The sequence below is a fragment of the Panthera pardus genome, unplaced genomic scaffold, assembly GCF_024362965.1.
Source record: "Panthera pardus isolate Hobbes unplaced genomic scaffold, ASM2436296v1 HiC_scaffold_24, whole genome shotgun sequence".
Classification (NCBI taxonomy): domain Eukaryota; kingdom Metazoa; phylum Chordata; class Mammalia; order Carnivora; family Felidae; genus Panthera; species Panthera pardus.
This window is the reverse complement of record NW_026526810.1, coordinates 73,274,849-73,300,037: the sequence shown is the minus strand read 5'-3', so window position 1 is coordinate 73,300,037 and position 25,189 is coordinate 73,274,849. Positions and strand designations below refer to the sequence as shown.

The 25,189-nt window shown below is 35.6% G+C and overlaps 1 protein-coding gene across 6 annotated transcripts in view; it reads left to right on the top strand.

The window, feature by feature from the left end:
- The window catches only part of HECTD1 (HECT domain E3 ubiquitin protein ligase 1), a 91,222-nt gene that overhangs the window by 57,883 nt on the left and 8,150 nt on the right, over positions 1 to 25,189 (top strand). For 2 of the 6 annotated variants that reach the window (XM_019428063.2, XM_019428064.2), the window contains exons 23-37: positions 1,106 to 1,272; positions 1,364 to 1,540; positions 4,855 to 5,691; positions 6,391 to 6,612; positions 10,753 to 10,886; positions 12,952 to 13,074; positions 14,649 to 14,805; positions 17,417 to 17,639; positions 18,741 to 18,795; positions 19,017 to 19,199; positions 19,585 to 19,792; positions 19,877 to 19,962; positions 20,180 to 20,307; positions 22,569 to 22,770; positions 24,211 to 24,348. In XM_019428063.2, coding sequence (XP_019283608.1) covers positions 1,106 to 1,272; positions 1,364 to 1,540; positions 4,855 to 5,691; positions 6,391 to 6,612; positions 10,753 to 10,886; positions 12,952 to 13,074; positions 14,649 to 14,805; positions 17,417 to 17,639; positions 18,741 to 18,795; positions 19,017 to 19,199; positions 19,585 to 19,792; positions 19,877 to 19,962; positions 20,180 to 20,307; positions 22,569 to 22,770; positions 24,211 to 24,348 — 3,040 coding nt within the window. The remainder of the gene's footprint in view (positions 1 to 1,105; positions 1,273 to 1,363; positions 1,541 to 4,854; positions 5,692 to 6,390; positions 6,613 to 10,752; positions 10,887 to 12,951; positions 13,075 to 14,648; positions 14,806 to 17,416; positions 17,640 to 18,740; positions 18,796 to 19,016; positions 19,200 to 19,584; positions 19,793 to 19,876; positions 19,963 to 20,179; positions 20,308 to 22,568; positions 22,771 to 24,210; positions 24,349 to 25,189) is intronic. The other 4 variants (XM_019428066.2, XM_019428065.2, XM_019428068.2 and 1 more) reach the window with 4 other exon arrangements.

Sequence of the window (25,189 nt, the reverse complement as noted above, 5' to 3'; positions counted from 1 at the left end):
TATTGAAGCAAGATTTTTTTAAAAACCTCACTTGATACTATAATTTAAATATTAAAACTTTGAAATAATAATTTTGCCAGAACTTTAGCAGCTTTAGAGTAAATATAAGTAGAACATTGAGCCTATTTATTTAAAAAGAAATTGAAATATATGTGTATATATAGCACACTAATAAAAACAAAAAAATGGAATTAGTTTTTTACTAAACTCTTCATATGTGTACATAATATATGTGTATGTTTTCCAAATTAACAGTAGCTATTGCTTGTTGTAGAATTGTGGCTGACTTAAAGTTTTCTTTTTTTAATTATGTCTCTTTTCCTAAATTTTATAGGTTGATCATATATTATTTTTTTAGTCTTTTTTTTTTTTTTTTTTTTTTTTTTGAGAGTTTGGCGGGGGTCAGGGAAGGGCAGAGTGAGAGGGAGAGAGAGAAAGAGAGAGAAGCTCAAGCAGGCTCCATGTCCAGGACAGAGCCTAATGTGACTCTCGATCTTACAGCTGTAACATCATGAAATCTAGAGTCAGATACTTAACTGAGCCACTCAGACGCCCCGATCGTATATTATTTTTTTGAAGGCAGAAAGTACTTCTAAAAATTTTAGTTCTAATAAGTTTTAATTTTGAGGGGAGTATAGGGCATGGAGTTAAATTAATTTCTGCATTTAATGTAGTATGGAAGGAACTCCTTATCTTTAGGATTAATGGATAATTTTTTCTTTTTTTTCTTTTGTTATTTATTTTTATTTTTTAATTTACATCCAAGTTAATTAGCATATAATATTTTCAAGCTTTAAATTTTCAAGGATATTTTCAAGCATTATAAAATTTTGAAGCATATTTGTTACTCATAAAATTTCTTATTTCTTGGATTGTATTAATCATAAATCATTTAATGTTATAAGTCATTAATAGTATACATTTAAACATACCATCTTTAACTTATGTTCTTGATGGCTGTTGTTCTCCTTTGCTTTCTTGCTTCTTGTGTAACAAACTGTAGACTGAATGTAGAAGTTGGTTTTTCAGTAGGTCTCTATTATGTAAAAAATATTCCCCATCTGCTTTAAAACATTACACCAGTTTTTCCCTAACACCTTCACAGGTCAACAGCAACCTGGCCTCTTGATCCACCAAAGGATGAGAAACAAGGGTGGCGACATGTGAGAATTAAACAGATGGGGAAGAATGCCAGTGGACAAACCCACTACCTGTCACTATCTGGATTCGAACTTTACGGCACTGTAAATGGAGTATGTGAAGACCAGCTAGGTAAAGAGATGTTAGCAGGTTTTTCACTCACTGGAACAATTTGATTTATAAAAAGTGACTTGTTTATAGTTCTCTAATTTCTATTTTACAGGAAAAGCAGCTAAGGAAGCAGAAGCTAATCTTAGAAGACAAAGACGTCTAGTACGTTCCCAGGTTCTGAAATACATGGTTCCAGGGGCACGTGTGATCAGAGGCCTTGATTGGAAATGGCGAGATCAGGATGGCAGCCCACAGGGAGAAGGTACCGTCACAGGAGAACTGCATAATGGTGAGTAGGTACTTAGCATTTGTAGTGTAAAAATGGAGTATTAAATAACAGAGTGTTTTTCTTTGGTTCTTTTTGGGATAGTTTGCACATTTTATGAATATCCTGGCACTATGTAGAAGAACATTAAAAATGAAAAATCATTTACCTAGTATTAAGGGAAAATTTTATTTTCTGTTTTGATTTGGAACTTCTTGCTAATATTTTGAAGTGATTAACAAGCTAGTATAAGTTGAATATTCTAAAGACACATTTTCTGCATTTTTTTTAAGTCTCTTATTTGTAAGGTTCCATAGATCTTTAATTGCTTACACTTGTTAGCCTGATGGGAATCAGGCAGTCATTTTTTTTATACTCAGTCATGTAGAAGAAAAAGTATTAACATCTTTAGTTACTGTTTTTCAATAAAGAATAGAATAAGAATTGTAGCCTCTTTGTTTATTAGTAGATTGTAAGATCTCAGCCTACTAACATTTCTTTGGATTTTAAACTTTGATATTTTATAAGGTAAGGGTTGTTGTTTAAATCAAGTTGATTTAAAAAAATTTTTTTAACATTTATTTTTGAGAGAGAGAGAGCGAGCAAGCGAGCATGAGCCGGGGAGGAGCAGAGAAAGAAGGAGACACAGAATCTGAAGCAGGCTCCAGGCTCTGAGCTGTCAGCATAGCGCCTGATGCAGGGCTTGAACTTACGAACCCTAAGATCATGACCTGAGCTGAAGTCAGACACTTAACTGACTGAGCCACCCAGGCGCCCCTAAATCAAGTTCATTTTAAACTTTTGATGCTGTGGATTTCAGAGAGGTCCATATCCTGTTAATCAATTGCTTTTAACTCCCAGAAGCAACTCATAATGGCTAATTTTTTCCTTATAACTTAAAAGGCTGATTTATTAGCAGATAATTTGCTTAGCTAGTAGTGTGTTCTTAAGAATTTTGCTTGGCATTAAAAACAAAAAGGAGTAAAATGTTCATATTCTTACACCAAATATTTAAAGAGCTATAATAAAGGTGACAGTGCTTAGGAGAGTGAATAAACATTTAATATCTTAATATACTCATGTTCTGTGTGCTCTGGGTATTTATTTACCTAAATAAACTCTTGGTTTTTTTGTTTTTAAGGTTCTATTCCTTGAATTACCTTACTACCTAATGTATTTCTATATAGTTATACTCTAATTGCAAATCATTGCCATTTTAGCAGGGTTATGGTGAATGAACATATATGTAACTGCCAAAGTTCATAAAAACCAATAATAGTTGAGATGACATTAGTACCTTCAACCCAGAAACTAAAAAAAAAAAAATTTTTAATGTTTTTTAAATTTATTATTGAGACAGAGCATGAACAGGGGAGGGGCAGAGAGAGAGGGAGATACAGAATGTGAAGAAAGCTCCAGGCTCTGAGCTGTTAGCACAGAGCCTGATGCGGCGCTCAGATCATGACCTGAGCTGAAGTCGGACGCCCAGCCGACTGAGCCACCCAGGCGCCCCAACCCAGAAATTTTAAATGTTTTCTTTAAATTTTACTTTTAAGTAATCTCTACATCCAACATGGAGCTCAAACTCACAACCCCTAGATGAAGAGTTGTACTCTCTACCGACCGACTGAGCCAGCCAGGCACCCCTGAACCAACTGTTTCTAATATGGCTAGTTATCTTTTTTCCTGTCTTTCGGGCATAGTGGGAGCTCAGAGTTTTGTACCTATGCACTTATATGGATAGTATGTATGTGTCCTTTCTTGGTTCCCCTTAGATAGCAATTTAATTACACTCTCAATACTAATATAGTTTACATTTAAAAATTATTTTCCATATTATTATCAATTAAATCCTTCCTAAAGAATCTATGTGTCAGTGGGAATATCCATTTTTTTCATGTATTCCACAAATGTGAGAGTCCCTGAAATGTAAAGGTACTTTGTTGGACTTCAGATATACAATGGTCCCCAAAAAAGTATGATACCCTGCCTTCTGAATGAAGCCGATAAACATACAATTACAGATCTTGATGATTGTTAGGAAATAAATTATCAGTATATTTTTAGACTGATTAATGCAATATAAATATTAATTTCACTTGGAATTGGGATACGTTTTTGAGCCTTTATTCACACTGTTCCATGTTGCAGAAGAGATAGTTGAGTGCTGGTTCTTCAGAAGTTACTTCAGCATATAGACTAAATGGAGACCATTGAAATCTCATCAGAACTAGGTGATGTAGATTTGGGGCAGGTAGTTTTCATCTCCTAGAACTCCTAAGCATATAATCCCCACAGGTAATTCAGTATTACTTACACCCCTCTTAGCCTGTCATCATAAATATACATGAACTTATAATGTGTTGTGTGCACATGTGAACATGCACGGGGGTACCTGCATGTATGCATAAAGTAACTTCAAACTTTATAAAGACTGGTTATATTTTTAAAAATACATATGTTTTTTGTGTTGTGTTTTTTCCCTTGCAGTAGTTAGCTTATAACACTAAAATAAGATTGTAAAATTTTTATTATTTTCCTAATAGGCAATTTATTTTACTGCTTTTAGAAGTTACTGTTTTTTTTTTTTAAAGAACAAGTATTGTTTACAAGTAAATATACATTGAATATCATGTATAATATGTATGAATAATGAACTATTCATTAGTTCTTTATACATTATTAGATTTAGCTTATAGGTTCTAATAAAAGAGCTTAGCATACTTTAAAATTTTTGTTTTCAGAATTTTCTGTGTGTATTTCAATTTTTTAAACTTAATCATAAGAAAACCAAGTAACCACTGAACTTTGAGAACACAATTGAAATGCTAACTTAGTGTTATTTGAGCTAGTGACCTAAAATTTATGCAGTGATATATGGATATTTTGTTTGCCAATTATTAGGATTTAGCCCAAACTTAAAAATTAATGGTGAGTCAGAACTTTTTTTCTGTAAAGAACATTTGACTACATAGTTCTATTTAGCAATTAAAAAACCTTTTTATTTAGATTTCATCTCTATTTAACTGACCTTGCAGTATTTCTTTCACCATTTGTGTCCATCTGTTTACGGTTTTTTAACAGTTCTTCCCCTTAAAAGATAGGCCCGTAGATGTAAACATGACCCTTACATTGTTTTCAGATATCAGCAGAGCAAGCAGTTCAGAAATGAGAGAAATAAAAGGAAGAGTTTAATTTTAGTTGGCAGACCTTAAATGACTGTAGAAATTCAGAGAAGTACAGCACTGATGAAAAGCTGATCCCATATTGTGGAGCTACTGTCTGACACGCTCCTATCTGCTTTCTGCTGGGTCTCACAAACTCCTGTCCCTTTCCAGGCTGGATTGATGTCACCTGGGATGCTGGTGGCTCAAACTCTTACCGTATGGGCGCAGAAGGAAAATTTGACCTCAAGCTTGCACCAGGGTACGACCCTGATACAGTGGCATCACCCAAACCTGTTTCATCCACTGTTTCAGGCACAACGCAATCATGGAGCAGCTTGGTGAAAAACAACTGTCCAGACAAGACATCTGCTGCTGCAGGCTCCTCAAGTAGAAAAGGAAGCAGCAGTTCTGTGTGTAGCGTGGCCAGTAGCAGCGACATCAGCTTGGGTTCGACCAAAACGGAACGGAGATCAGAAATTGTAATGGAACACAGTATAGTTTCAGGAGCTGATGTCCATGAACCAATTGTTGTTCTTTCATCTGCTGAAAACGTCCCTCAAACAGAAGTAGGGTCATCATCCAGTGCAAGCACCAGCACCTTAACCGCGGAAACGGGAAGTGAAAATGCTGAAAGAAAGTTAGGCCCTGATAGTTCTGTTCGCACTCCTGGGGAGTCTAGTGCAATATCCATGGGAATTGTTAGTGTTAGTTCTCCTGATGTTAGTTCAGTGTCTGAGTTAACTAATAAAGAAGCAGCTTCACAACGACCCCTTAGCTCTTCAGCAAGTAACAGACTGTCAGTAAGTTCTTTGTTGGCTGCTGGGGCCCCTATGAGCTCTAGTGCAAGTGTACCTAATCTGTCCTCAAGAGAAACATCTAGCTTGGAGAGTTTTGTAAGGAGAGTGGCAAACATAGCACGGACTAATGCCACGAACAACATGAATCTAAGCCGAAGCAGCAGTGATAACAACACTAATACTTTGGGGAGGAATGTGATGAGCACAGCAAGTAAGTGAGCTTTTCCTTATGGAACCCAATGGTTTTTCCACTCTGAGGGATTGCAAAGTAGGGTTTCTTGTTCAGTGGGTTCTGACTGCAGTCGTTAACTAGATCGTTAACCGTGTTACATACAACCACGTCAAATTTAGCACTTTAGGAATATGGAGTTAAGTTCTATAGAATCGTGATCTCTTAAGAATTCAGTTCAGGTATAATAAAGAACCTTGTAATCTGAAAGGATGAAACAATAACACACTTCTATTTTTCACTCTTCTATGATAAATTGTTAACTTCAGCTGCATGAGGAAATAGATGACTATTAAATTTTATCATAGTCAACTGAAATCAGAGCATCACACTGGTTTAACTTTTCCTTAGGTCCTAAATTGCTACTATCTTCTAAAAGTTCTTTAATTCTAATTTAAGCTAACTGGTCAAAGTAATTCCTTTGGAAAACATGACTGGGAATTAATTCATTGCCTGTTTCCCTTTCTAAAAACGCAAGGCTTAATTTCTTGGAAAATAACAGGGCTGTAAAAACAAGGACTTGTAGTTGGATTTCAGTTGGGTTCCCAAAGTTGTTGCTTTTCAGCCTTTTAATAATTAGTGTTTCATGATTTCATTCTTTTTTACTAAATATACAACCTAGTTTTTTCTAAGGTTTATGCAATCTCATCAGTCCTGATTTGCTTCATTTTTTATCTTTAGCTTCTCCTCTCATGGGTGCTCAGAGTTTCCCCAATTTGACGACTCCTGGTACCACATCAACAGTGACAATGTCAACATCCAGTGTGACTAGCAGCAGCAATGTAGCCACAGCAACAACAGTTTTATCAGTTGGTCAGTCCTTAAGTAATACTTTAACCACCAGTCTCACGTCAACCTCCAGTGAGAGTGACACAGGTCAGGAAGCAGAATATTCGTTATATGGTAAGTTATAGTTTAAAATATTTAGGTGTTTGTTTAGTGAATGCTTTTACTATGTTTTCCTGCTGTTTTTTTTAAGTTTATTTTTTTATTTTGAGAGAGAGATAGAGTGTGGGAAGGGCCAAGAGGAAGGGAGAGAGAGAATCTCAAGCAGGCTTTACACTGTCAGCACACAGCCTGTTGTGGGGCTCGAACTCATGAACCATGAGATCATGACCTGAGCCAAAACCAAGAGTCAGACAACCAACTGAGCCACCCAGACGCCCCTCTGCTATGTTGTTTTAACTTTTGATTAGAAAGTAGTAATTCTCTCTTCTTAAAGATATGGCATCTTCATGTATGATGAAAAAACTCAGTGCTATAAGGGTCTATTAAATTATCTGATTATAAGCAGGTATCTAGGAACTTCTGTGCTCTCCTTTTTTTTTGGTCCACTAACGAAGTTTTATTGGGAGAATCATAACAACAAAGATAGTTGACACCTTTATCAGAGAAGAATAGAAGTGTAATAGATTAAAAGGCTTTGTAAAGTGATATTCTTTGTACACTGTAATGTAAGAGGAAAAACACTCCCCCTGTGTGCCTCCTCTACTCTCAACACTTTCTGCTGCCACTGCTGATTACCAAATGTTTTCCCACATTGGGCAGTTTTCAGACACTATCTGGGGGGTCATACAGTTTAACTCAAGTTTCTCACTTCTGGCACTATTAACTACCTGGAGATAGTGTCAGATCCCACAGGTAAAAGCCTCAGCCCCATAACATTATCTCCCCACCCTTTCAGACACTAATTGCAAGGCCAGGTTGTCATCTGTGCTAAAGACTGGCTATAAATTGGAGGCTCTTCTGGCCCTCTCCTCCTGTTCAATTAATTTGCTAGAGCAGCTCACGGGACTCAGGAAAATATTTTATTTACTACAGGATTACCCCTTTTCTTATAAAAAGGATATAACTCAGGATCAGCCAGATGGAAGAGATGCATAGGGTGAGGTCAGGAAGGTCCCACGCACAGGCACATTTGTACTCTTGGTATTTAGGGACACTACCAGCCTGGAAGCTCTCTGAGCCCCCCATTTTGGGTTTTGTTTGTTTGTTTGTTTGTTTTTTGAGGCTTCATGACTTAAGCACAGTGATTAAATTATTGGCCATTGGTGACTGAACTTTATACCTGGCTCTTCTGGTTTTCCCATAAAGGGATCATCTTTCCAGACAGCTCCTTTCACTTAGTACCTTGTAAAATTATTTTCATATTGTTTGATGGATTTCTCCAGTGTTTGAAGTGGCTGCCATATATTCCACTGTTAGACTATGCAATTGTTATGTAATAAATTCTCCATTTTGGACCTTTAAATCACACCCTTTCATTACCATAAACATTGTTATGAATCCGCATCTTGAACTGTATTTTTGTATATTTCCTTAAGATACTTAATATCCTTAAGATATTTCCTTAAGATTTTTAAAAGAAGTAATTGCTGAATTGCCTTTCAAAAAGGTTGCACTTCCGTCATTATTGTTTTGGAATATCTTTTACCATACATACATACATACATACATACATACGTACGTACATTCTTGATGCCAGTGCCTGTTCTATTTAAAAATTAAATTTGAGGGGCGCCTGGATGGCTCAGTCGGTTGGGCGTCCGACTTCGGCTCAGGTCATGATCTCACGGTCCGTGAGTTCGAGCCCCGCATCGGTCTCTGTGCTGACAGCTCGGAGCCTGGAACCTGCTTCCAATTCTGTGTCTCCCTCTCTGTGGCCCTCCCCCACTCATGCTTTGTCTCACTCTCTCTCTCAGAAATAACTAACATTTAAAAAATAATAATAAAGAAAAAATAAAGAAAAAAATAAAAAAAGATAAAAAAATAAAAATTAAATTCGGTAATTTCAAATATAAGAACATTTATATGAAGATACAGTGTAAGTACTCTTTTATATAAATCCTTTTTTTTTTTTTTCAAAGTTTTATTTAAGTTCTAGTTAGTTAACATGGAGTGTGTAAATCTTATTTTCATGTGTGTTTGTTTTCCTCTGAATGTGTCCTCCCCTATTTCAAGCCAAGAATTGGATCTCATGTTCTCTGGTTTTAGGAAGATCATTACATTTCTCTGTATCTACCTTACCTATTAAATGTGTATATAGCAAAATTATGATGATGATTACACCAAAGTAATGTAAATTCATCTAATAAGCTATATTCTACTCTAGTTTTTCTCATGGCGCCCCTCTGCCCCTCCCTACTCATTGGTTACATGTTAACTTCATTGAAACTTTAATTCTTGATTATGTGAAACTTAAAAATGTTGTGGGTATGCTGGTGGTAAAGAATATTAAAAAAGTATTAGGGCTCCCATTTGCCTTTTGAAAATTAATGTTACATGATTATAAATTCCTTTTTTTACATTCCTAAAACTAGAAGATTTATCTTAAGGGTGCTGCTGTCAAGGATCAGAGTAACATTTGCCTTACAGAATAATTTTTATGTATGCAAACTTTTACTGTATTAGGTTTCGAGGAACATGATTCTGTGATATGGTCAAATCTATGAAATAAGGAGCTGTTTAAATTAGAAGATGAGTAAAAAAAAAAAAAGCCGTTGGCTTCAGTGAATTATAACATGTGAGAGATGGAATTTCAGTCAGATTATGTTCCTTTGAAAATAAACCAAAAGTGGAATTGATTTTGTGTGTGTACTACCACATCACATTTATGAGGACCACTCCTAAATTGCAGGATGGTACCTTACATGGGTTAAGGGTAATATATTTCATCAAATTTAAGATGGCAATAATTATAATTATTTTATGTCACTAAGGAGAAAATGTTGACAATTCAGCTGAGACTTGCCATTGCTTGTAAGACACATTCTGACTCCAGAATATGAAAATGTTAAAAAAATATGTGCCTTAGAAACTAATTGCTTATAGTATTGGGCCTCATTCTTCTACTAGCCTTCTAATAAAAGGTATTGAATTTCAGTCCTGTGTAATTATTAGACTTAAAAAATATGTATTTGGTTCAGAGGTTTGCAGATAGAAGATTCTACAAAGCAGTTATAAATTGTCTTCTGAATGTTCTTTTGGAATATAGAGTGTGCCTTTTTATCCATAGAAGTTTGTCTTTTCTTTTGTATCCAGTAAAAACTTCTGTTTTAGCCTCATTATTACTTTTTCTTTTCATTTCTTGTGAAGAACAGCTCATCAGCATCTTCATTATGTGGGACGATGTTTATCTGATACAGTCTTCATTGGGGGTTGGGGGGAATATAAATAATAGGAAAGATGGTACATATGTTACTCCATAGTAGATAGGTAGTGTCCTTAAGCAGTTATGAACATCCCAGGTCTCTCAGATTAACTTTATTCTGTCTTTTCCTTCCTACAGTCTTTTACAGTTCCTATTTATTGATTGATTATTATTTTTTAATGTTTATTTTTGAGAGAGACAGAGTGTGAGCGGGGAAGGGGCAGATAAAGAGGGAGACACACAACTTGAAGCAGGCTCCAGGCTCTGAGCTATCAGCACAGAGCCTGACATGGGGCTTGAACTCACAGATGGCAAGATCATGACCTGAGCCAGAGTTGGACACTTAACCGACTGTACTGCCCAGGCACCCCAGTTCCTATTTATATATTCATTTGTTTGTTTTTTAAATGTCTCTCTCCCCTATAAGTTCCATGGGGGCTCGGACCAGGTCTGTTTTGTTCACAACTAGGTATATCTGGTGCCTATCACGGTTCTTAGAACAGAGTAGGTACTCAATAGAGATATTTCTTGAGAGCGAATGACTCCAAAGTGTTCTCTTTGCACCATGTTGTGCTTCCTGTGACTTATAAAGAGAATGGTGATAGGATTCTTATTTTTAAACCTAGCCCGTACTGCTGACCTTTTTTTATATTATGATTTTGTGGACTTGGATTTAGTTTATGGTCAAACTTTATCCTGTTGTTTTCTGCCATGCTTGTGACCAGTATTACTCATTTTGTCTTCATGGTGGTAGAAGGGTGGCATTGCTAAATGTGGTCTTTATACTTGTCTGTCTTGAATTTTACTTTTGTTTTGTAAAACCAATATGCAAAGTTACCTTATCATGCTTTGTTAATTGTGTTGACAGTAAGGTTGTTGGTTTTCTTTTCCAGATTTCCTGGATAGCTGCCGTGCCAGTACTCTATTAGCTGAGCTAGATGATGATGAAGACTTGCCTGAGCCAGATGAGGAAGATGATGAGAATGAAGATGACAATCAGGAGGACCAAGAATACGAGGAGGTTATGGTAGAGAGAGTGTCTCCCATTCTCTTAACTAATATAAGATGTTAATAATTGGAATGAAGAGAGGAAAAGCAAAGTCCTGGTTAAACTGTGAAGCAAGGAAATAATGGCATGAGTTGAAAAACGTGGTTAATTAAGAAAAGCACTTTTAATCTGAGCATTTCTCCCTTAAAAGAAAATATATCGGTTATACAGTAAAACCTTGGTTTACAAGCATAACTCATTGCAGAAACATGCTTGTAATCCAAAGCACTTGCATATCAAAGTGAATTTCCCCATAAGAAATAATGGAAATTCAGATGATTTGTTCCACAACCCAAAAATATTCATATAAAAAATGATTACAATACTGTAATGTAATACAGAATAATAAAGAAAATACAAAATAAGAAGGAAGATAAGTTAACCTGCACTTACCTTTGAAAACTTTGTGGCTGGTGTGAGGGAGACAAGGGAGAGGAGGGTTATTATGCAGGATGACTTTCACTATCACTAACAGAACTAACGGAATCACTGCTGTTGGTTCGATGGAATCTTTTTCTTTTTGTGCAACTTTAACGAGGAAACTATCCAATGACACATGGTTTTGCCTCCTTTTGAGGATTTCACAAAATGTAACATTGCATTGTTGTTAAACAGATTCATTGCTCACATTGCTATAGCCTTATTCGGATCGTGCTTTTCTACACAATTTTGCAGGTTCCCACATTTTACACATTTCCCTAATCTCATTGAGGTGAGGGATTTCTCTGCCTTTCTCTCCTCCTCATCTGTAGACCAGATGCAGACGTAAACTTCTTATGAAATCTTGCAGTTTCGGCCACTTGCTTACCTCATTTGTACTTCTTGATGATTTCCTTCTTAATTTTGACTGTAGTCATCTCCTTACTACCTTTCTTTTCAACCTTTTTCTGCAGGGGGGCCATGGTATGCACTTGCATGGATGTTGACTACAGTATAGTATTAATAAACTCTTGTCATATACTCTATTAAATGTAACCGGCAATAAGGCAGCCGAGGAAAGGGTCTATATCTGCAGGCAGCCTGACCTAGAATGAAGCAAAGCATTCCTAAGCTTATGCTTGTATGGAAAAGCAAAGGACTGTCCATAGGTGCTTTGAAGTGACAACAAATACAGTAGTGCCAGTTGTGGGTACCTTCCAACATTCTAAAAAATCACATTTCTGCCAAACACCGTGACCTGAGACCAAGCATCCGAGCATGAGAGATGATCATCTCCAATCCACAGTGAGAGAGAAGAACCATTGACTCAGTTGTGATCATGTGACATTTGGCATCATGTACTACTCATATGGCAAGACATTGCTTGTTTAGCAAGTTAAAATTTATTAGAAATGCTGTCTTGCAGAACACCGGCAGAACAAGTTACTTGCAATCCAAGGTTTTACAGTATTTGGAAAATACTACAATGTCACATGCTGATGTTTTGACTGATTTAAAAGTGTAAAGAACTGCACTAATCCTAAACAATATAATTTTCATGGTTCTTCCACAATAATTATATTTTAGTACGTAGTGTTTTGCAGGCAGTATCTATGTATTATTTTCATCAGTCCTTACATCTACGAGGTAGAGCATAGAAAAAAAAAAAAGTATGTCCTAATTAGGTTAAGTACAAAAATGGGAACCCAAACTTAGAAAGTTTGATCTAGACTCTTAATATCTAACCACTATGATTGTCTTCAAACTGAACTTTTGCCTGCAAATACCCTTTATTATAACTTGTATATTTTTTATTTCTCTTTATAAAATTTTAGTAGATTTTTAAAAATTTCATAAGGTTGGGTTTTAATGGGGTGAAAAACTCTCAAGAAATGCTTTTAGTATATATTACTTAAAAACATTACAGTAGCATATTTCTTGTGAAGGTTAGTATACAATGTAAGTTGAATATAAAGCATTCAATTTTCTGAAGATGACTAATGAATATGAAGTGTTTTAAAGATAGTTTTGATAATAGGGGCTGATAGTTTGAGGTTAAGTCTGAATGGGGATATATATAGGTGTTAAATAATTAGACATGTCTGTTCACATTTTCTTATTTCAGATTCTGAGACGTCCATCCCTACAGCGTCGAGCTGGCTCCCGCTCTGATGTAACACACCATGCTGTCACCTCGCAGCTGCCACAAGTCCCTGCTGGAGCAGGGAGCCGACCTATTGGGGAGCAGGTAATATCTTAATGGTTATCTTCCCTTCAGTGTATTTTTCTTCCTTTCAGAGTAAGGCATCAACCAAAATGTCTAGAAAAATATATGGAGATTGGGGTGGGGGTAAGAAGCTAGCTACCAGATAGAATTAGCAAAAAGAAATTTCCCTTACTGGTTGGGTTCTGTTTTCTAGATAGAGTCCATGGTTGCTCTGGCATAATGCATAAAGGAGTTTCTTGTTTGAAAACCCTTCATCTTGACCCTTGGGTAGCAGTGAACATATATTAAAATGATTAATTGCTACAATCTAAGATTTATAGTTTTCAGTAGTAGAGATAATATTAGTCTATTAGCTAAACATTTATTGATCATTAGTTGAGTCCTAGGCACTGTTTTCAATACTTTAAGTGTATTAACTAATTAAAACCTTTTAACAACTTTTTGAGGGTTCTTATTAGTCTTGATTTTCAGATGAAGTGATTGGTAAAGGTCAAACATAGAAGTTTTGGATCTAGGACTAAAACCCAAACGTTCTGGCTACAGAGCTATCAAGTATACCTTTGATTGTTCTAAAAGTTAATTTTAATTAAGTATTCAGAACATGAGGGGCTATGTGTGTCTCTCTAAGTACATACATAATTGTTACTTTTTACATCAGACACTTACAACATCTATAATTCATTGTACTCTTTTTTTGTTGATAGTAATAGTGAAGGGGAGGAGAAAATGTTCCTTCAAAACTTGCATTAGGGAAATTTTCAAACATTCTAAAAGTAGAATAGTGCATGGAATCCCACTAACACGTCATCTGATTCTAGTGGTTACTAGCACTTTATCAAACGTGTTTGATTTATCTGTCCCGTCATTATTTAAAGCAACTTCCTAGCATTATATTTTGTATATAATTCAGTATGTAATAAAATTTTCATTTTTTAAAAAGCAACTTATTTAAAAATAATAAATTCACAGATTCACAGGAAATTGCAAAGATACTAGGGCAGTCTTGTGCCCTTTGCCCAATTTCTTCCAGTGGTTACATCGTACCTAATTAGAGTATAATATCAAAATCATGAAATTGATATTGGTGCAATGTATGTATGTGGTTCTTTGTCATTTTATCATGTGTAGTTCTATGTAACCACCACTAAGGCAACTTACTTTTTGGTAAGCTTAAATCATTAAGAAATGTATGTGCCTATACATGTTTATATTGGCTCATTGTGTGTTTAAGAAATAAAGCTAAATAAGGAAGTGTAATGCCTATAGGGAAGTATTTATTATATACCTTATTTTAAAGATAGCACATTGGGGCACCTGGGTGGCTCAGTCGATTAAACATCCGGCTCTTTGATTTCAGCTCAGGTAATCTCAGGGTTCGTGAGTTTGAGCCCCATGTTGGCTCTGTGCTGACAGCTGGAGCCTGCTTGGGATTCTCTCTCTCCCTCTCTGACTGCCACTCCCCTGCTCACTTGCACACACACTCTCTCTCCCTAAATAAATAAATCAACTTAAAAAAAGAAATAGATAGCACATCACTTCTGCAATAATGAAAAGTTTTATCTTGTTTGTCTGTATGTGGAATTTTATTTTAATAGGAAGAAGAAGAGTATGAAACTAAAGGAGGACGTCGGAGAACATGGGATGATGATTATGTGCTTAAGCGGCAGTTTTCTGCTTTGGTTCCTGCTTTTGATCCTAGACCTGGTCGGACTAATGTCCAACAAACAACTGATCTAGAGATTCCGCCCCCAGGTACTGTGTGTTTTAGTTTTTGTGATTTAAATTTAATATATACCAAAGAAGGTAGTTATATCTAATCAGGAAAGTAAGTGGCTATTTATATGTGCAGGTTGATAAGTAAAAGTTTTCAGGAAAAAAACTGTATATCAGCCACAAGTCCTTAAAAATGAGATTATTTTTAAAGGAGCAAATTACGGTATATTTAAATCACTGTGTTTTGTATTTGTGTAATTTTTAAAGGAAGACTCATTTAAAGGTGGATTGTTTGTATCCTGTATTCCACTAGATCTGAACTGCTATGAATTATTCCTGTTCAGATTTTATTTTGAAAAGTTGTATGGGGCGCCTCAGTTGATTAAGCATCTGACTTTAGCTCAGGTCATGATCTTGTGGTTTGGGCTTTGTTTGCACTGACCCTTTGGAGCTTGCTTGGGATTCTCTCTCTCTCCCTTTGTCTCTGCTCCTCCTCTGCTCTATTTCTCTTTAAAGCAAAAAAGAAAAAGAAATGTTGTATAGTGGTTTCATTTATGGTTTCTGGAGTTATTCATCCTGGTAACTCTCTTTCTTACAAGTCTGTTTTGGTTGTGGTAGACATACTTATGATCCCCCAAAGGCATGTAGGTCCTAACCTCCAGAATATATGAATAGGTAATGTTAACCTGACAAAAGTAACTTTGCAGATGAGATAGAAGAATTATCCTGGATTATCTGGGTAGGTCCAGTGTAATGACTAGGGTCCACATAAGAGGAATACAGGAAGGTCTGAGACAGAGAAAGAGATTAGACAACAGGAAGCTGAGATGAGAGTGATGAGGGGCCATGGACTATGGAATATGGGCAGCCTCTAGATGCTAGGAAAGGGAAAGAAACAGATTCTTTCTTGGAGCTTCCAAAAAGGAACAAAGCCTTGCCAACCCATTTTAGATTTCTGACTTCTAGAACTAGTTGTTTCAAACGACTTGGTTGATGGTAATTTGTCACAACAGCAATAGGAAGCTAATATACTGAGCATATCATCAGTGTAAGCCTGAATTTTCTCACCTCTTACGTGTAGAGAATAATAGTTTCTGTTTGACAAGGTAATTAAAAGATTTAAATGAGGCAAAACATATAAAGTTATTAGCATGACAGTTGGTGTGTGCTTCAATAAACGTCAGTATTGTACTCAGTATATTATCCTTAAGGAAGACTTAAATGTTGATTAAGTATAGAATGTATTCTTTACATGATAGAATGATACCTGTGTTAAATATGGAAGTAAGTATGCTTCGTAGTATAATGTTTTATGGTGAGGATGTGTATAGACTGAATCAAGATATTCCAAGATCCCTTCAAAAAAGAAAAACCTATGCTAGGGAATATAAATTCCTACAATATAAATTTCTACAAATTTTCTGTAGAGCTCTTTGGCAATGTATTTCATATTGTTACTACTAAAAGTCTATACCAAAGAAATACTGGCTCTGTACCCAGATGTATATATACTGATGACTATAGAAGTATTATTTATATTGTCAGAAAATTAGAAATGACCTTTATTATGTATAATAACAGGGATATGGTTCAGTTAAGGTATAATGGTATGAATGCCATGCAATGAATAAAGTAATACTTTAAAAGACTCTATCATGATGCGAGGAAAAAATTCCTGAACTAATAAAAAAAGATTGCACCACCAAATACACTATGAACCTGTATGTGGGTGTGAGTGTAGGTGTTTACCTCACAATCCACTCATTGAACATGAGCAGGTCATTGACCAGAGTATGTGGTTTTCTCAGTAGGTGGTTTTTTTCTCGATGTAGAATTATGAATAATTTTAGTTTTCTCATTTATAAGAATAAAATGTTTCTGAAATCATACAGTTAGCATGTGTTTTCTTTTTTTTTAATTTAAATGAAATTTTTTTTAATATTATTTTTTTTTAATTTACATCCAAATTAGTTAGCATATAGTGCAACAATAATTTCAGGAATAGATTCCTTAATGCCCCTTACACATTTAGCCCATCCCCCCTCCCACAGCCCCTCCAGCAACCCGCTGTTTTTTCTCCATATTTAAGAGTCTCTTTTGTTTTGTTCCCCTTCCTGTTTTTATATTATTTTTGCTTCCCTTCCCTTATGTTCATCTGTTCTGTGTCTTAAAGTCCTCATACGAGTGAAATCATAGGATATTTTTCTTTCTCTGACTAATTTCACTTAGCATAATACCTTCTAGTTCCATCCATGTAATTCCAAATGACAAGATTTCATACTTTCTTTTTGATTGCCGAGTAATACTCCATTGTATATATATACCACATCTTTACCCATTCATCCATCGATGACATTTGGGCTCTTTCCATACTTTGGCTGTTGTTGATAGTGGCATGTGTTTTCTTGTAATAATGAGAGATCCCTATTGTATGCATAAATGCAGCTTTAGTGCCATCTTTAAGTAACCTAGGTTGATTGTTTTCATTTCTAAAAAACGAAAATGTTGATGCCAGGAGAGTCCTAAGTAGTTGTTGTCTTTAGCTAATAAATGGCAGAAGAGTTTAGATACCATGTAGCTTTGTCTCCCAGTGCAGTGTTCTTTCTGGACTGTTTGTTTTAGTGTAATTTTTTTGATGTCTTATTTTTAGGAACACCTCATTCAGAGCTCTTAGAAGAAGTTGAATGTACTCCATCACCTCGATTAGCCCTCACTTTGAAAGTAACAGGTCTTGGAACAACTCGTGAAGTTGAATTACCACTCACTAATTTCAGATCAACTATTTTTTACTATGTACAAAAATTGCTTCAGTTGTCCTGTAACGGCAATGTGAAATCAGATAAACTTAGGCGTATTTGGGAGCCAACATACACGTAAGAGATTTTCACGTAATGTTTTAAGTAAATATTTTCATGGTACATGAGCCAAGAAGCATTATAGTTCTGTATTTTTTCCTGTAGAAACAAAATGGTTCTTGTTCTCTTGGTTTACAGCAGCAGACAAGAGTGTTTCTGACACATGATGTAGAATGGTTTAAGGTTTCAACTGGTTTAATTAGAAATAAACTAGACTAATATCTTATGTAATAATTGTTGAACTCTTTGGGATTGTGTATGAAGTACTAAATATTTTCTATTTGTTATTTGTTTTGGGGTTTGCAAGTTTAAATCTACCTCTCTTTGTTCATTCATTCGTTGAACAAGTAATGAATAATGAACTTGGGCACATTTAATATTTTGGTGCCTCATTTTATTAATCTGTAAAATGAGAGTAGCTGTGAGGAATCAATGAATTAATATACATAAAGTGTTTTCAATATTGTCTGGGTGTTCAGTATTCCCCATAATAGTTATTTATATAATAGTATAGTTTAATATAATTTAATAATACTTAACAATCATCCTTATGTAAACTTATTTTTCTGATGTTTTGTTAACATCATTGATAATTTTATATAATGTCTAATAAAGTGATGTAGATCCTTTTGAGAGAGTACACAAGGCTGTCAGGGTATTTCCCCCACCCTGTTCAATTTTTACTTAAGTTTCAAATTTGATCTTCACTGCCTGTGTGAATATAAGTGCTCCTGGTCCATGTTATTCCTATCGTATTTTTCTATCTTGACCCAGAAGCAAACCATTTCTCATCTCTTTTTATTTTTACAACAGTATATGAAAGTTATAACATGACATAATGTATTACTTCATACCTTTAAAAGTTCTAGGTTTGATGTATGCGTTCTTTGCAATTCTGCTAAATTTGTAAATAGTAGTTCTTTTTCCGAAACATGATTTCTGCTACTTTCCCCCATGTTTGACACATTTATTTTCATAAATTCTCCCTGAGTTTAATGTTTAAACATATGGCTAATGAATGACATCATTCATATATCTTTCAAAGAATTGAAGCCTTATTGGAAATAACCACAAATCATTTGATTTATGAATTAATGTGAAAAATATCTTCATGTTTAGAATCATGTACAGAGAAATGAAGGATTCTGACAAAGAGAAGGAAAATGGAAAAATGGTAAGTTATATTAAATGGGTCTTCTTGGCTACTTAGTGAAAAAAGGGAAAAATAAAGAAAAACTGCTACTTTTAATTGAACATTTGAGGGGAAAAAATTACTAACATGGAATTCTTTAGATGAGGTTAAATGCATGATTTTAAAGCTACCTTATGTAATGCATGTGAAATAGCATAGACTTTTAATCAGGAAAGGCCAACATTTGGTTTTTCCTATTGTAGGGTTGTTGGTCTATAGAGCATGTGGAACAGTACCTTGGCACTGATGAATTACCAAAGAATGACTTGATAACCTACCTGCAGAAGAATGCAGACGCCGCTTTCCTGCGCCACTGGAAATTAACTGGCACTAATAAAAGTATTAGGAAAAACAGAAATTGTTCTCAGCTCATAGCTGCATATAAGGTATATATTGGCTTCAAAACACAATTGGGAATGGCTTTGTGCTTTGTTTGCAGCTTTTTAAGATTCTTAAGAAAAAGGTTCATTGGGACATGTTTGAAAAAATGAGGTTGAATTAATGTTGTTAATATGCCACGTACTAAAATTCCAAAATGATTTGTGATATTGGATCTAAGTACATGGTTTTAACTATAGCTTACAGTGGTTATAGTTTATTTGGGAGCTCTAATGGTTTAGAACACATTGATTTTCAATTTGGGTAATAGTGTTTTTATTTAAAAAGAAGGCAATTCTTTGAAAAATTTCAGCATTTTCAAATACTAATAGTATGATATATTGCTTTTCTTGAAAATGTGATTAATGGCTAGTTTGCTAATTTTTTCTATAGGATTTTTGTGAGCATGGAACAAAGTCTGGATTAAACCAGGGGGCCATTTCTACCCTTCAGAGTAGTGATATTCTTAATTTGACGAAAGAACAACCTCAGGCCAAAGCCGGTAATGGTCAGAATTCTTGTGGAGTGGAAGATGTCCTTCAGCTGCTGCGTATTCTCTATATAGTTGCAAGTGACCCTTATTCAAGAATATCCCAAGAAGGTCCGTAAGAATCCTTGTTTCATTTCTATGGCATTTTAAAAAGGAAGTCAGTTTAAATTTCTATTAATTTTATTACTTTTACAGAAGGTGATGAGCAGCCCCAGTTTACTTTTCCACCAGATGAATTCACTAGCAAAAAAATCACAACAAAAATTTTGCAGCAGATTGAGGTAATAAACTCAGTCGAACTCTTCAGTCTGTAACTTTTGGACTTTCAAGTACTCTCTCTTCTTCCTTTTCTACCTTCCACCATCTCTACTGTTTCTCTGATTCAGTGATTTAGACCATATGGTCCACTGCATTAATTTCTTCGTTAATTACTTTTAAGAACTCCTTTTTGTCTTTGTAAATAATTGGCTTAAGACATTGTTTTTTGTTAATTTACAGGAACCTTTGGCATTGGCAAGTGGGGCTCTGCCAGACTGGTGTGAACAGTTAACCAGCAAGTGTCCTTTTCTAATACCATTTGAAACTAGACAGCTTTATTTCACATGTACAGCATTTGGTGCGTCAAGGTAGGAAATGTGTCCTTTAATATTTTTTTAATGTTAAATAAGCTCAAAATGTGCAAGTATACTTTATGTCAGGACTGATGGAAGGAATATATTATCTTGTTTTCTTATAAAGAGTTATCAGTATTGAAACACGTTTTGGTTTCCAGTTAGATATGTACTCTCTTACAGTTGACCTTTGAACAATGTGGGGTTAGGGATGCCAACCCCTCTGCACTGTTGAAAATCATATTTAAAAAAGTATAACTTTTGACTTCTCCTCCTATTGACCAGAAGTCTTACTGATGACATAAACAGTTAACATGTATTTTAAGTTTTCTTTATTTGTCTGTTTATTTGGAGTGTGAGCGAGAGGGATAGGGGCAGAGAGAGAGAGAGAGATTGAGAGAGAGAATCCCAAGCAGACTGTATGCTGTCAGCAGAGAGCCCGACACAGGGCTTGATCTCACAAACTGTGAGATCGTGACCTGACTCAAATCAGGAGTCACCTCAGGGTGCCTGAACCACCTGGGCACACCTACACTGTATTCTTAGAAACAAGTAAGCTAGGGAAAATAATATGTTTTGTTTCATTTTTTATTAAAAAAATTTTTTTAACATTTATTTTTGAGAGAGAGACAGAGCGTGAGTGGGGAAGGAGCAGAGAGAGAGGGAGAGACAGAATCTGAAGCAGGTTCCAAGCTCTGAGCTGTCAGCACAGAGCCCAATGCTGGGCTCAAACTCAAGAACCATGATCTCATTCATGGAGTCTGATGCTTAACCGACTGAGCCACCAGGTCCCAAATCATAAGGAAGAAAAATGTGTAGTCCTGTTATTTATTAAAAAAAAAAAAAAAAAATTCCACGTATAAGTGGACCCATGCAGTTCAAGCCTATGTTACTCAAGGATCAGATGTATTGTGTTTTCCATCAGCATTTACAATACAGTTTATTAAGTAGTTTACATAAATTATCTCAGGAATACCAAATTAAACGCTTATGAATACATGACATGGAAAGGTTCCTTCCTTCTGGCCATCATTTTTTTCTTACAGTCTTCAAACATACTACATAATTTTATACTTCTTTTTTCTGTCTGCTTCCACTAGATGAAAGTTTGATGAGGGCAGGAATTTCTGGCAGTTTTTGTTCACTGATCTAGCTAGAGTTCCTAAAGCAGTATGTACAGCACATTGGAGGTATTCAGTAATATTTTTTGAATGATTGAGTACCCAGAATACTTTCGAAGTAGATGTAAGTAGAAAAGTTATAATTTAAAATGGAGCAGTATAATGATAGTTATACTATTTATAAATCATTTGTACATATGAGATCATAGCCCTGTTGTCATAAGTGGCATTGGTTATGGTTTCTGTTTTATAGATGAGGAAACTGATTCTCAGAGTTTATAGCTGATTGGCTTGAGATTAACAACAAATTGTAGCACACATGAGAGCAAATCTTTCATTTTCTTCCTTCTAGTTCAAGATTCTCCCACCCTCTAGGGTGGGTTAGCTCTGTATTGTCCAAAAGAGAGTATTTTTTTATTTTTTAAAGATTTTACTTTAAGTAACCTCCACACCCAATATGGGGCTCGAACTTAACAACCCCAAGATCAAGAGTTGCACACTCTACCAACTGAGCTAGCTGGGTATCCCCAAAAGAAAATACTTTAAAATCAGTTAGCATTTTTCAGTTTGTAGCACAGTAATAAATAATTAAGTCAGCCTAACCATTTTATAGTTTCTCTGATAGTTAAGAAATCATTTGCTTGTATTTTTGTGTATTATAAGTTTGTCTATTTTTTTAATTGAAGTTGACACACCATATTACATTACTTGAAGGTGTGCAACCATGATTCAGCAACTCTGTACATTATGTTGTGCTCACCAGGGTAGCAACCATCTGTCCACCATACAATGCTATTACAGTACTATTGACTATATTCCCTATGCTATTCCTTTAATCCCCAGTTTGTGTGTATTTTTATGTGTTCTGTGTGGTTTGGACCAGAGAGCTTTATTTTGATCTGTTAATTACTCAGGTAAAGAGGAAAAATGCAGGCCCAAGTACTTCCTCAATTTGTTTAAGGAAAATAATAAAAGAGCTTTATATGTTTTAACTCAGAGAGGAAATAATAATTGATACAATAAAAAAGTTTACTGTATTTTCTCACCTAATAAAATACAACTTAAAATTCTTATCTTGGAATTATGTTGCTGGTTTAGTAGTACATTCAAACTATTACTGAATGTTACAGCTACATGAATATTTTTCTATTTCAGAGCAATAGTGTGGTTACAAAACCGACGTGAAGCCACCGTGGAAAGAACAAGGACCACCAGTAGTGTAAGGCGAGATGATCCTGGGGAGTTTCGAGTGGGTCGTCTCAAGCATGAAAGAGTAAAAGTTCCACGTGGTGAATCTCTGATGGAATGGGCTGAGAATGTCATGCAAATACATGCAGATCGGAAATCAGTTCTTGAGGTACTGCACATAGAATTTCTTTTAGTATGCAGGAATGACAGAGAACCAGCCAACCTGTTTGTTCCACAGCATGCAAACTGCATTAGATAGAAACGGGAAAGGATTTCTCTGCCCTCTGTGTAAGGCCTTTCCCTCTCATAGAACATCTTTTGAAATAGGATGTCAGCTCACCTCCTTAAAGGTTAGGATCTTTTGATTTGATGAGTAGCAAAGAGTATCTTCCCTCTTGGGGTAGGAAAATGCTTGGTCTTTTTGAAGGATACTTCTCATTGCTTAATGAAGCCTGAACTGAATAATAGCACTCACTAAGGATTTTTTTGATAGTCTCAATTTTGGGGCGCCTGGGTGGTTCAGTCAGTTAAGCGTTGGACTTTGGCTGAGGTCATCATCTGGCGGTCTGTGAGTTCAAGTGCCACATCAGGCTCTGTGTCGACAGCTCAGAGCCTGGAACCTGCTTCAGATTCTCTGTCTCCCTCTCTCTCTGTCCCTCCCCTGCTCATGCTCTGTCTGTCTCTCTCACAAAATAAATAAAGATAAAAAAATTTTTTTTGATGTTCTCAGTTTTACCTGTACATTAAGCTATGCTATTAGATACACACATTTTTTTGGAGCATACTGTTTTATATTAAACTGTGCTTGGCATTATACCATGGGTCTGTATTCAGAGCTGTTATAATAAATGGCAGTATAAAACATGATGTATTTTCTGTAGAGATGTTATCGTAGGCATTGTCGAGCATATCCTGTATGCTTATTCTTTCTTCTATGAGGGACAATGAAAGAAATCTCTGTTCTGTCACAAATATGAACCAGCTGCTTAGTTTATCTTTTGGATCAGAGACTGATCATGACAGATATGCTGTATCTTTAGAAAGTATATGAGACTTATGGCTTTCATTTTAAACTCTATTTGCTTTCATCTTATTCTTCCTACCCATATATTCCTCTAAGTAGAAAATCCTTAATTATTTTATTTTTTTACCATGCACTGTATGTTTTTGCAAGCTGCCTCTCACATAATTGGGGAATATGTAGAGTATGGACACAAAAACCTTGGAAGTAATTTCCTCAAGTCAGGAATAGAGGAAGAGTTTAGGTTTTGGTGTCATATAGGCACACAGACAAATCTGTGTGCCATCATTTCCTCAAGCAAATAATTTAACCTTTTTATCTAAACTTTGGTTTCCTTTGGTGTAACAAAAGGGATGAAAATCTATTTTGTAAAGTTGGTGTGAGAGATCACTTTGTGAACAATGTTCACCATGGTGTTTAAATGTGTAATAGTGTACAATAAATATACTTTTTAGAAAAACTAGAATAAAACTTCTGTGTTGTTATAATATTCTGCTATTAAAAAAATGTATTATTTGGTAAGAATGGGATAATTTTAAAACATTTTCTTTAAGCTCACTTTTCCCCCACAATTTGTTCATATTTTAGGTTGAATTTTTAGGAGAAGAAGGAACTGGCTTGGGCCCTACATTAGAATTTTATGCTTTGGTGGCAGCAGAATTCCAGAGAACTGATTTGGGAGCGTGGCTTTGTGATGATAACTTTCCAGATGATGAATCTCGTCATGTAAGATTTATTTCCCATTTCCCATGTCTGATTGTGATTCTGCTTTTAGAAAGTATTAAAAATAAGTTATGCTTTCAGAATTTAAGCCAGGTTTTCTAACTTTTTTATTATTGATCTTTTTTTTTAATATGAAATTTATTGTAAAATTGGTTTCCATACAACACCCAGTGCTCATCCCAATAGGTGCCCTCCTCATTGCCCATCACCCACCCTCCCCTCCCTCCCACCCCCCATCAACCCTGCTCCCCTCCCTCCCACCCCCCATCAACCCTGAGTTTATTCTCAGTTTTTAAGAGTCTCTTATGGTTTGGCTGTCTCCCTCTCTGACTTTTTTTTCCTTCCCCTCCCCCATGGTCTTCTGTTAAGTTTCTCAGCATCCACATAAGAGTGAAAACATATGATATCTGTCTTTCTCTGTGTGACTTATTTCACTTAGCATAACACTCTCCAGTTCCATCCACGTTGCTACAAAAGGCCATATTCCATTCTTTCTCATTGCCATGTAGTATTCCATTGTGTATATAAACCACAATTTCTTTATCCATTCATTAGTTGAAGGACATTTAGGCTCTTTCCATAATTTGGCTATTGTTGAAAGTCCTGCTATAAACATTGGGGTTTATAAGTGCCCCTGTGCATCAGCATTCTTATATCCCTTGTGTAAATTCCTAGCAGTGCTACTGCTGGGTCATAGGGTAGGTCTATTTTTAATTTTTTGAGGAACCTCCGCACTGTTTTCCAGAGTGGCTGCACCAGTTTGCATTCCCACCAACAGTGCAAGAGAGTTCCCGTTTCTCCACATCCTCACCAGTATCTATAGTCTCCTGATTTGTTCATTTTA